The 12,836-nt window shown below is 34.7% G+C and overlaps 1 protein-coding gene across 1 annotated transcript in view; it reads right to left on the reverse strand.

Moving 5' to 3' along the window:
• The window catches only part of MYO1E (myosin IE), a 222,286-nt gene that overhangs the window by 61,131 nt on the left and 148,319 nt on the right, over window positions 1-12,836 (reverse strand). Inside the window, exons 17-18 of the mRNA XM_051980739.1 lie at window positions 10,192-10,298; window positions 401-499 (exon numbers count right to left, since the gene is read on the reverse strand). Coding sequence (XP_051836699.1) covers window positions 401-499; window positions 10,192-10,298 — 206 coding nt within the window. The remainder of the gene's footprint in view (window positions 1-400; window positions 500-10,191; window positions 10,299-12,836) is intronic.

Consider the following 12,836-nt stretch of genomic DNA (forward strand, 5'->3'; position numbering starts at 1 on the left):
TACTTAATTTGTGTATAGTTTGTGCTTAGTTCTTTGCGTATTTTTTCCTCCATTATATTCCAAGTTCTGTGAAAGAAACTGTCTTTTGCCTTTCTTTACACAATACCTGGTACATAGTAGGCACTTAATAAATGTTCACTACTGAAAAAATTCTTAAAATAAACATTCCTTTGAAAACTTGTTTATACTATTAACTTGAAGATTATAAACCTCTTTCCCATTCACAGTACAAAGATATACAAGCATAGCTAGGGTAAGAATTACAGTGAAATTTGAATTTATAATGCTATAGCAGGTCCACAACCCACAAAGCATAATTTATGTTCCTATTTTAGCAAAACTTTGCATTTTATTGCATAACTCTGTCCAAGAGTGGACAGTGATATCACTTGCTCATTACCTCTGTAAAAATTTCTGGAAAGCTCGTCGATAGGCATAACCAGCTCTTCTGACCCGAATATTTTCTTTTAATCCGAGGTATTCCACTTGATGTTTTACCCTGTAAGGATCAAAAGGATATGAAGAGATTTAAAGTTAAGTAACACTCAAAGATCCCACACTTTGTATTTCCTTTCTTAAATATTATTTTCCTCCCAATCACATGTCAAAACAATTTTTAATATTCACTTTTACAAGATTTTGAATTCCAAATTTTTCTTCCATTCTCTTAAAAATGGAAGGCAATTTGATATAGGTTATACATGTGCTAACATGTAAAACATAGCTCCACATTAGCCATAGCTGTGAAAGAAATAGAATATACAGAAAAAAAAAAAAAAAGAAAATGAAACAGAATAAAGTGAAAAAAAAAAAAAAAAGCTTCGATCTGCATTTAGAGTCCACTAGTACTTTATCTGGATGTAGATAGTATTTTCCTTTGTGAATCCTTTGTATTTGTCTTTTGGATCACTATGTTGCTGATACAGTATACAATGTTTTTCTGATTCTGTTCATTTCATTCTACATCAGTTTATACAAGTCTTTTCAGGTTTTTCTGAAATCTATTTATCATTTCTTATTGCACAATCATATTCCATTACATTCATATACCACAGCTTATTTAGCCATTATCCAAATTGATGGGCATCTCTCCAATTTTCAATATTTTGCCACAATGAAAAGGGCTGCTAAAAAACTAGACTTAGTAGTGGTACTACAGAAGCAAAGCATATGTACAATTTGGTTGCCCTTTGGACATAGTTCCAAATTGCTCTTCAGAATGGTTGGATTAGTTCACAACTTGACCAACAGTGAATGTTGTCCCAATTATCCTCTCCAATATTTTCTTTTCTTTTCTTTTTTTTTTTTGGTCATATTGGCCAATCTGATAGTTATGAGGTATTACCTCAGAATTGTTTTATGTTGTATTTCTCTAATCAAAAGTGTTTTAGAATACTTCTTCACATGCCTTTTGGTAACTTTGATTTGTTCATCTGAAAACTGCCTGTTCATAACCTTTGATCATTTACTCAATAAATTCCAGTAGATGCTCACTGATCATCTATAGTATCAAATTTAAAACCCTGCTTGGCATTCAAACTCCTTCCCAGCCTAAACCACTTGTCCCCACATAATTTTATTTCATTTTTTAGTCATATTTGATTTTTTGTGACCCCAGTTAGAATTTTCTTGGCAAAGATTGTGGAGAGATTTGCCATTTTCTTTTTCATTTCATTTTACAGATGAAGAACGGAGGCAAATAGGGTTAAATGACTTGCCCAGGGTCACACAGCCTGTAAGGATCAGAGGCCAGTCCTGAATGCTTCTTGAGTTCAAAGATGACTCTTTATGACTCAGATCCAGCACTCTCTCTACCTCACCACCTACTTGCCTGACCTGCTTCCTATTTTTCCAGCATTCTTCTACTTTACACCTCAATATGCACTCTGTGACAAATGACAAGAGACAAAACCTCTCAACTCTGGATATATTCGCTGACTGCCACCATGCCTAGAATGCTCTCCCTCCTCATTTCTTTTAAGACTCAATTAAAGCATTACCTTCTATAGAAATCCTATCCCACCCTCTTTTAATTCTAGTATCTGCTCTTTCTAATTTACTTTTTATCTTTGATCCTTTTTTAATTTCCAGTGCCTGGCACATACTAAGTGCTCAATAAATGCTTACTGATTGACTGTTTCTCCTCTTCTTTCTCTTTCAGTGATCTCAGCTCTATTTTCTCAGGTTCTAGTCCTTTACTTCCAACTGCATAACACAGCAGCACTTCAAATTCTATATATCCTTTATCCATATCAGAGGTCATTCTTATCTCCACCCCCCCCCCCCTTCCTAAGTTTTTTAATTTCTATCAAGGACATCCACATTCTTCTAGTCAGTCAGGGAACATAACTTGAAAGTCATCCTTGACTCCACTGTGATTCCCTTCTCCCCCTGCCTTTTTCAGTGATGGGTTTCGCAGATTCTAGCTCCACAATTTCTCTTGCACTTGTCTCTTTCTTTACTCATACTATCACTACCAGGGGCCTCATCATCTTTTGCCTGAATTATCAAATCACCTTCCTTTTAACCTTTTCTCTTTCTTTCTATTGTACATACAGCTACCAAAATGACATTCTTGAAGTGCAGAACTGAACATGTTACTTTGCTACTTAAGATATTTCAATAGTTTACCACTGTCTTTAAGATAAAACACAAAATCTTCTACACAGTATTTAAGTCCCTTTGTAGTCGGTTCTAGCCTATCTTTCTGGGCCATTTGATTACATATTATTCTTCCTAATGAACTCTATGCTCCTGGAAAACTAATGTTTTTATTGTTCTCCATACAGGTCTTTCCATCACAACTGTGCCCCATGGCAGGAATGTTTCCCCCCTTTCACTTCTACTTACACCCTTAATAGTGTTTCCTGCAAATCAGTATATATTTAATTTGTATATAGCCTGTATCTATTTATCACTCTTATTTTCAACCTCCAATCTCAGAAAACATTTTTTCTTGAAACTAGTGACTCTCTAGCATCTAGCATAATGCTTGATACTAATTTGGGGCTTAATAAATGATTATTGATTGATTCCTAATTTTAAGGCTAGCCTTCTGTCTACTCTACCACACTATTTCTCATGATCTTTATTATTACACCAAATTACAAATATAACTGTAGTTCATTACTAGGTTTCATCAATGGGATCTAGTATTAGGCCTCTAGAAGGTAAAGTAAATAGAGCATAAGTCATGGAATTAGGAAGATCTGAATTCAAATCCCGCCTCATATTCTTAATAGCGTTATGACCCTGGATAAGTCACTTAACCTGTCTTCCTCAGCAACTTATCTGTAAAATAAGAATAATAACAATTGTTGTGACAATAAATGAGACAAGATTTGCAAATTACTTTATAAATATTAAAGCTCTACATTACTGCTAATATTACCAGTATAACCTGGAGGAAGCTGGATGCCTTGACTTTAGCTGAAAGACTCCAGACCCAAAATATGAATCCTTTCTGTTTTTTTAACTGAAGTTTAATTTTGATTCAAGCTGAAGAGACTGTAGCTTTTGGCTATCATCTAAATTTAGAAAAAGACTAATAAAAGCTCATAACTACAAATGCCCACACAAAGTACTTGTAACCAATGAGAACTCAAACATCTTTGTTCTGAAAATCCTTTTTAAAGTAATTCTATTTTTCTTTTTGTCAGTACACAGCACTAAACTAGCAATATATTTTGGAACATGCATGGAATATAATAGATGCTGAGAAAATCATCCTAGAATCTACCACCTAAAGTTTTACAGGGTGAACCAAAATTATTTTTTATAGAATAATAATTTCTCATGACTTGTATATACACACAGTTGGAAATAAATAGATCATTCCTTGTTGCTAATTATATTAGAAGTTGCTGAGCATAAGATGGGAAGAGAACAAAGGCCCGATCCAATGTACATCAATGACTATGTTAGTTTATTGATCAGTCATCTGACAAGCATTTATTTAACACCTATTGTATGTCAAGAACTGTACTTATAACTTATTATTAAAAAAAAAAACACCAATACATAGTTTCTAAGAATTTACAGTCTTAATAGGGAAGACAAAACGGATAAATATAAGCACATTTAGAATTCAAGAAAAATGAATGAATACAAGGTGTTTTCCCTAGTAGATAACCATTCATGGAGCAGATAGATCACTTTACATGGAGACAGGAAGATGTGAGTTCAAATCTTGACTCAGATATTTGTTAGCTGTACAAGTCACTTATCCTCTAAGTGCCTCAGTTTCCTTAACTGTAAAATGATGCTAATAACAATACCTCCTGCCCAAGTTGTTTTGAAGATCTAATGAGTAATATTTATAAAGGACTTTGTAAACCATAAAATGCCTTATAGATGCTAGTTACAGTGATGATGTAAAAGCTGGCACTTAAATTTAGGTCTTAAAGAAAAACAGGGATTTTGAGAAGTGAAGGCAAAGGCATGGAGATGCATGATATGTGCAGAACAGAAATACACCAATATGGCTGGATTGTGGACTGCATGGAGGGAAATAATATAGAAGATGTCAAAAAAGGTAAAAAGCTTCTGGGCTATGAAACATGCTCTAAATAATGAATCAAGAAATTTGGAGGAATGAAAAACCATCAATTTGCAGAATCTCTTTCTTTTTATTTATTAGTTCAGATTTGAGAGTTCTATTTAGCTGATCAATTTAGCCTCCCATTTTGAACACCAAACTACAATTATTTAAGCTAATGACTTTGTGGGTCACTGACATTATTAGAGGTGAGACACCAGCTCTGGAGTCAGAAGGATCTGAGTTCAAATCTGGTCTCAGTCACTTATTAGCTGTGAGACTTTAGGCAAATCACAACTTCAATTATCTCAAAAAAATAAAAGTTAGAGGTCACCTGATCAACTGCCTTATTTTATGGATAATAAACTGAAACCTAGAGGTCTAAAGCCTTGGCCAAGAGTGTAGGAATTAGTAGCACTGCTAAGACACACAAGACTCAGGTCTCCAGACTACAAGGGCAGTCCTATTTTTGGCAATGGCTGTCCTCTCTTAACTGGATATTCTCCCTATTTATTTTTGCAGCTTAGATTCTTTAGTTTCTTTAAAGCTCAGTTCAAATACTTCCTATTCCTTGAAGCTTTCTTTCATTTTCCCAAATACTGAAACCTTCCCATCAATTATATATAGAGATTTACATGTATATGTGGATATTATGTATATAATATCATGTATTACAATTTGCACATGTGATATTCTCCAGCTAAATTATAAACTCCTTGAGATGAGAGACCATTTCAAATATTTAGCACAATGTTTGGCACAAAGTATGCATGTAAAAAATGTTTATTTGAAAGTTATCCAATGACATCCATGCACGTCATTTATAAAACTTAACTCTTCTCCATTCCAATTAGAGAATGGGAAGCAGAAAGGTATTTTCTCAGCAAAAATTTGCAATTTAGAGCCTTAATTATTATTATTATTTTCAATTATTCTAACAGCTTACATAAAGGGGAAGGGAGGACTTCATTTTAAAATGTCTAGGATGAACTTTGAGAAATGTTTGCATTTTGAAGAAATCTTATTATAAAGAAATGTATAAATGTGATTAGGATAAGACTAAATAGTCAGAACTATCCAGACAATCCATAAAAAAAAAAAAGAAAGAAAGAAAGAAAGAAAAGAGAACCTACTTTCATCCCAAATATCTGGGTAATAGCAGCTGCATACTTTGGCTTTCAAAGGACTAGATTATTCCAATTCAGGGACAACAAGCTACCATTTTTTCCTATCCATTTGCTCTTACAATCGGATTCAACCACATTTTGGGAGGTGGCTCATTTTAATAGAAATTTCATAATTTTCAAATTTAGCTTCGCTCTGAGATTTTAAAGTTCAGGAGCTACTGTCCAAACACATTCCTTTGGTATAAATCACATGTAAAAGGATAATTTTTTTTTAGTTTTTAAAATCCCTTTTAAAAACTCATTATGATTCACTCAAGCAGTCAAGCAATTTCTGTTGGAGACACAAATCCTTGGTAAAACAGATTTGCCGATCACATCTCCTGTGAGAGTACCACAAATCTGTATCTTTTTGTAATCAAGGAATCAAAGGAAGCCTTTGTCCAACTACTAGCAGCAGTCATACCACCTTCATGATAGAGATCGGATGCTTAAAAATTATGTTTCCCTGTTTGTAGCTTTCTCTTGTGTTCACATCTGGAGAACACTGCCAAGCCTCATTATTCTTCCCTTTGCTGCCTCCTTGCCAACATCAGACAGTTTCTAGCAATACGGCGTTGTTTCAGAACCTGAATTGTTTTCCCCTCCAGAGAGGAGTCCTCTCATCAAGCCTCCCATTAGCCATTAACCTCAAGTAGGTCAAGGCCTGAGAATTGTGCTATGGCAGCATTTCAGATTTCAGGCCAAGTGGTTTTGCCAGGATCCAAACAGAAACACATTTTTCAAGGAGGAGTAAAGAAACCCAAACCCACAATGCACAAACTGCACACAGTTTATGGTCTGAGTAACAAAGTCCACCAAGAGCTAAGCTTTGACTGCATGTGGAAGGCAATGCAGATGCCTTTTGATTAATCATTGTTATCTAACACTCTTGTTGTGTCTGCTCACAATTCATAGGTGGGGGAAATTAAATAATCTCAGCAAAGCTAATGTACTGAAAAGCTATTTGTTATTTCATAAATATCAAAAAATTAGTAAATTAAAAAAAATTTTTACTAAATTTTTAGTAACAAATTTATATTTATAATTTATATAATAAATAAATAAATTATATATATATATATATTATAAATAAATTTATAGCCTTAATAAATTTAGGCTATATCTATTATGGCTTAACCCACTAAAGTTAGCTTTGGAAAAGATGGTGCTATAATATTATAGAATTATAAGATCATTTACTTCCGAGATTTCTTGAGGTCTTGGTCTATGAGTACTAGAATTGAAGTTAACAATAATCTAGGTTTGAGTTTTGATTCTGAGGAAGTTATGTGGAATAGCAGATAGTCAATATTTAAGTAAAATGAATATAAGTAGTTTTCACTGGTAGCTAAGAAGTGAATAGAGTGCTAGCACTGAAGACCTGAATTCAAATGCAACCCCAGAAATGTAGCAGCTATTTGATCCTGGGGCAGGTTACTTAACATATACTTGCCTCAGTTTCATTAAGTATAAAATGGAGATAATAATAGCAACCTTCCAGGGTTGTTGAAAGGAATAAATGAAATAATATTTATAAGGTATTTAGCACAGTTCCTAGAACATAGTGGGTACCAAATAAATACTTATTCCCTTAAACCTTTCTTTTTTCTTGTTCAAAATTCCTATAAATGTTACTTTAAACTGCCTGTGATAGAGATGACTGAAGGTATGGGATGGACTGTATCAATTTAGACATTTCTATACTAGAAATTCTTGAATTTAGAATGTTAAATAAATAAAAATTGTTTCTGACCAAATTATGTTTATTATTGAGATTTTTTTTTCTTTCACAAGTCCAATGGTGATTCTTTTCTTCCCTTCTTTCTCTTTCTCTGACCCTCCAGAAAGGGAGGATATATTCAGAAATGGAGTATGCTGCTGCTAATCCAGCACAAATCCAGTGGGGTAGGAAACAGTATATTGGCTAACCTAGCCTCAAAGTCACCTGACTTTTATGAACCTCAGTTTCCCCTTCTAGAATTGTTTGAAGATCAGGTGAAATAAATATAAAATATTTAATATATTTATAAATATTTATAAAATAAATATAAAATGCATTATAGCTTCATGTGAAATATAAAAATGTTATTTCTAGGGCTCGGTGGGGATGAAGAGTGAAGTAAATGTATCCTTATCCTATATAATGTAGGCTTCAGCCTCACAATGGCCATAGTAAGAGAATATTACTGCATGTGATGGTGCATAGTAGTTTTCTCACCCATTTACTCAAGAAATAATCCTAACTTGAGGGGAAACATAAAAGACAAAACACAAGAAAATTATCTTCCTTACATCACCATACTAGAAGTCTCCTTGCCTTGAAAACAAGTAGGCTTAATTTTTCAGAAAGGAAAATTCAAAATTGAAATGGTGGTAAAACCATTTATGTTGTAGAAGATGCATTGGAAGATATTTACTGAATACAGTTTGCTAAACTTTCTGAAAGTGATGCTTTCTATTAATTTGTAATGAGAAGCTGGGGAGGGTACTATATATTGGGAATGTCCATAAACATTCAGATCAGGTCATTATATTATTAGCCTCACTTAACTAATGTACTTTGTTATCAGAGATCTCTTATGAAGTCATAGTAATCTATAAAATTTTATAAAATGCAATACAAAATACACCAATAAAACTGAAAGTAAAAAAAAAAAATAGTTGAATTAAAATAACTGATACAATTCTAGCATTCAGATGATACCTAAAGATTTTTTTTTTTTTTTTGCATATTGACTTCTGATGTCAAGAATGGGTAATCATGAGAAGAATGTGTTAAGAATTTCCTTTATTGGAGATTTCTTAAAATATAAAGTTGATTCCTAGCTGTTTAGTTCAGCTTTTTCACAGGATTAAGAATGAGCAGTTTGGAAAATTTTAATCCCAGCTCTCCTCCTGACTTGTATATGATCATTTTCTTAACACATCCTTCTCATTTGCTGATTTCTGAGGTGTAAATACATTAAAAATTTAGAAATGGGCTCAACGGAGTTACTTTAGTTTTGTGCTGCTTCTGGCACAACCCTTTTTGCAACTCTATAGTCTGTATTCTTTTCCCTTCTTCCCACCTGTCCTGGGCCAGGCTAGCCTGATAAGGTAAGTGATTTTTAGATTGTAACAATACATGTGTGTGTGTGTTTAATATAATACATAACAGAAGGGGGACAATAACATAGGATTTTATTTTCCTTTTCTTTCAATGTTTAATTTATGGAATAAAACAAACATTTCCATAACGTAGTACTAAATAAAAAAAAGATGATTGCATATGAAACTAATTCCACCATGTATAATTTGCTATTCCTTCTAAATATACAAAGTTATCGTGTAAATTTCTTTTTCCTTCCTGCCCTACACGAGAAATGGTCTAACAAAAGTCCACGAAGATACAAATATTATTCTGAGAATGGTTCCACAGGCTTCACCAGCCTGCCAAAAGTTAGGACCACAAAGGGGTTAAGAACCCTTTATCTACCAGCTGAAACTAGTACTTTGCTCCAAGATTCATGGTGTTTGATGGCCACGATTTCACACCTCACATTCCGTCTCAGGTTCACTTAGGTTCAGGACCAACACTTCTGAAATGGTTTTTTTTCAGTAGGAGACAATGATTATATCTGTGAATTACCTTCTGGCACTGCCTGTATCCAATCAAGTATTTTGCATATCCTGAACAGGACAGGTCCCTCTGAGATATTTATGAGGGAAAAGGATCTGGAAGACTGCAACTATGCATCTGTGTGACATGGGGCTCATTAAGGAGCTAAGGAACTGTGGCGAGGGTCTCTGAATGCCATCTATGTTCCCCACTGCTCCCAGAGCTGTTTCCCCTCTAACACAGCCACTCTTTGAACATCAATACTTTCCTTGGATGGAGAGACAGAACATAGAGTATTTTCTCCTTGCTGCTTTTATAAGCAAGCTGATTCATGAGAGCAAAAGGAAAGGACAGCTTGCTTTTAAAACCAGCTCTCAGAGTCAGTGTTTTTGAGGCAGAGCCTAGGCATTATATGCCACATCCTGTTAATGTCTTCAAGGATCTGGAAACATAAAGAATGCCTACACAGAGCTTTGAACTAAATTTAAAACCCATCACGACCCAGTAATATTATCAAATCTGAGGAATTTTTGTCTCTGGATTATGCCCAGATTGACCAAAATAATTTTCAGAGATGGTGGAAAGTCTATATAGGTTTGACATTGTAAAAATTTCTCAAAAAGCCTTTGATGGGTATATCTGGGAGCCATTTCAAATTATCTTGTGGTAAGGTGACATAGAACGATTAGATGGATGAGCATGTTCTGACTATTATAATACATCTTTAGCCACACTTAAACAACAATCTCCCTCCCACTCCGTCTTCCCCCCTTCTCTCTCTCTCTCTCTCTTTTTCTCTCTCTCTCCCCCCTTCTGCAGCAGCAATCATGACTCAAAGAAAGCATTGTTTATAGCAGGATCCCTTCCCCCATTCTTTGATTTCACATTACCTGCTTTCCTCCCAGTCATGGGACTTTTTGGTCTCATTGGGCTTTATGCAGCGAATATAGTGGGGTGTACATCTCATCAGGGTACTGACAAGGTCATTGGCTTGTTTCTGGGGAGAAAACGAATGATACACTTTTAGATGCACAGAAAAGCCCCAATATATAACAGTTTTCAGATTTTTTACAAGGCGTCTTTATGGAACTATTGCTGAGTATAAATGTTATCAATATAAATTAAATTTAATAAAGCACATGATATTTTATTAACAAAAGCTATTGGTTTTTCTTGTTCCTCTCTGCCATTCTTCTAGTGCTTTTGTTATGATCCTCACACCAAACATGCTGATTGGAATATTTGCCTACTTGAATTATGTTCACTTACGTCATGAAGACATTTCTAGTGCTACCAATAAAGCTCATTTTCATTTAAAAAAACAGACTGATTCAATATGACAAATGCTTAGGAAATGCCTCCTGTGAACAGCATTCATTGTACAAGATACTGGAGGGGACACAAAATTTGCACAAGTACCTGTCTGAACTTTCCTGTACCTTACAGCACAACGGGGAGAAAGACCCAAACCCAGATGACAATACTAGATGACAATGTACCAGAGAGATGATTTTCATAGAAGAGGTGATATTTTGGTTGACTTTGACAAAGGTGCTCAAGGAAAATATTCTAAGCATAAAGTGTCTCAAGTAACATAGAAGGGGGAAAATGCATGTAATGTTTAGGATTCCAATCTGGCTGAAGACGATATAATGAAGAATAGATTGAAATCAGGTTCAAAAAAGAAAAGGTAGGTTCCAGATTGTAGAAAGATTCAAAAATCAGGAAAAAGAATTTAGATGGTAAGGTGGTAAGGATCCACCAAAGCTTTCTTATTATTGGTTCGTTGACGTTCTTCATCTAGAGGACCAAAATGATATCACTATTTCTGGGTCAAGGTACAGTCACAGTGGTTTTCAAAGTATGGTTTAGAAAATCCTGGGGCTCTCTGAAACCCTTTTAGAGGCTCTACAAATTCAAAAATAGTTTTTATTTCCAATATGGTGAATGTCTAGAAATATAATCCAGATCCTCAATAATTTTTAATAGGATAAAGATACTGAAAACAAAAGTTTGAGAACCACTGGTACAGTGTATCCAACTAGGGCTCCTCAGTTCCATTTGAGCACAAAAGGTCTACCACAGGTAGGGCACAGAGAGTTCTTATAAACTTTGGAGTGGAAAATGGTATGAATGATATCTTATGATTTCCTCATAAATTGGATTTAAGTGAGGTAGAGTTGCAAAAAGCCACTGTTCTCACTATCTCTTTCAGAATCATCAGTCCAATAGCAAGACAAAATCTTATGACGATGTTATGATAAATGAATATGGAGAGAATAGAGACAAGGAGATAAGTGAGAATGATTTTTCTACAACAGAATTTTATAACTATTAGACATGAGAGTTGAGGGAGAAGGAAGCTTCATAGATAACAGTAAGGTTTTTTAACATGAGAGGGCTACTGATAAAAATAATGAAATTCAAAAGGAGAAAGCAGGTCTGGGGACAAGATAAGCTCAGTTATGTATGTCATGAATTTAGGAGTGGTGGTGACACCTCACGATTCCTAAGGTAGAATGGTGCAATGTTGGAAGTTTGGAAAAGCAGGATTGCAAACATGCCTTGGACACTTACTAGAGGTGGTCATAGATGAGCTATTGCTAAAACAGAGAGAATGTTGAAAGAAGTTAAGATGGCCAAGAGACTTTTGGAGGAATAGCTGCCTTAAGTGATTTAGATAAAAGATAACCCAGGAAAGGAGATAGAGAGGTTATATTTAGAGAAGGAAGAATAGAACAAAAAAAAGTTTTCTCTCAATCCAAGGGAGACAATGTCAGAAATTATAGAGAGAATGAGGAAAATGAAAAAAGCTCATTTAATCAGGCAATTAGGAACTCACAACTGACTTTCTCTAATAGCTTCAGTATAATGGTGAGAATACAAAGACTTACATGTAGATAATTTTTTTCGGGGGGGGGGGGGGGAGGGAGGTGACTGGGGCTAAGTGACTTGTCCAGGACCACACAGTGTCTAAGACTAGATTTGAATTCAGGTCCTTCCCATTCCAAGACTAGTAATCTATCCACTGTGCCACCTTGCTACCCTGTAGACAAATCAGGGGTAAGATAGAAATATAAGAGTAGCTGACAAGACTTAATCATCCATGATCCTTTTATACCATCCAAGCAAAACAGTACATAATTTTAAAAATAGGAGGTAAAGTGACTCCATCCTTTCCTTTTAAAATATGAAATTAATTCTGGGCTCAAATCTGATTCACTTAGAATAATAGAGAAAAGACTGAACAACTTCAAAATTGGTTATAATAAATCTCTCCCTCTCTGTCCTTTCCACCTCTGCCCTTGCTTACTTCCTTTCTGAGTAGAGAAGAGATGAACTAAAAAGCTTTTAAGCTAGGAAGCTTTTAAGTGCTGGCGTTGCATTACAACTTCTACATAGTAGCATTAGAAAAATCCAAAATGCCAAAGATGACTTAAGTTTCTGGGTCATACGACTCAGATAAGGGAAGGTTTAGAGAACACAAAAAGAATTACATCAGATGGGTGAGACAGCTTTAGGCAGGGTCTAATAA

Source organism: Antechinus flavipes, chromosome 2 (genome assembly GCF_016432865.1).
Source record: "Antechinus flavipes isolate AdamAnt ecotype Samford, QLD, Australia chromosome 2, AdamAnt_v2, whole genome shotgun sequence".
Taxonomy (NCBI): Eukaryota; Metazoa; Chordata; class Mammalia; order Dasyuromorphia; family Dasyuridae; genus Antechinus; species Antechinus flavipes.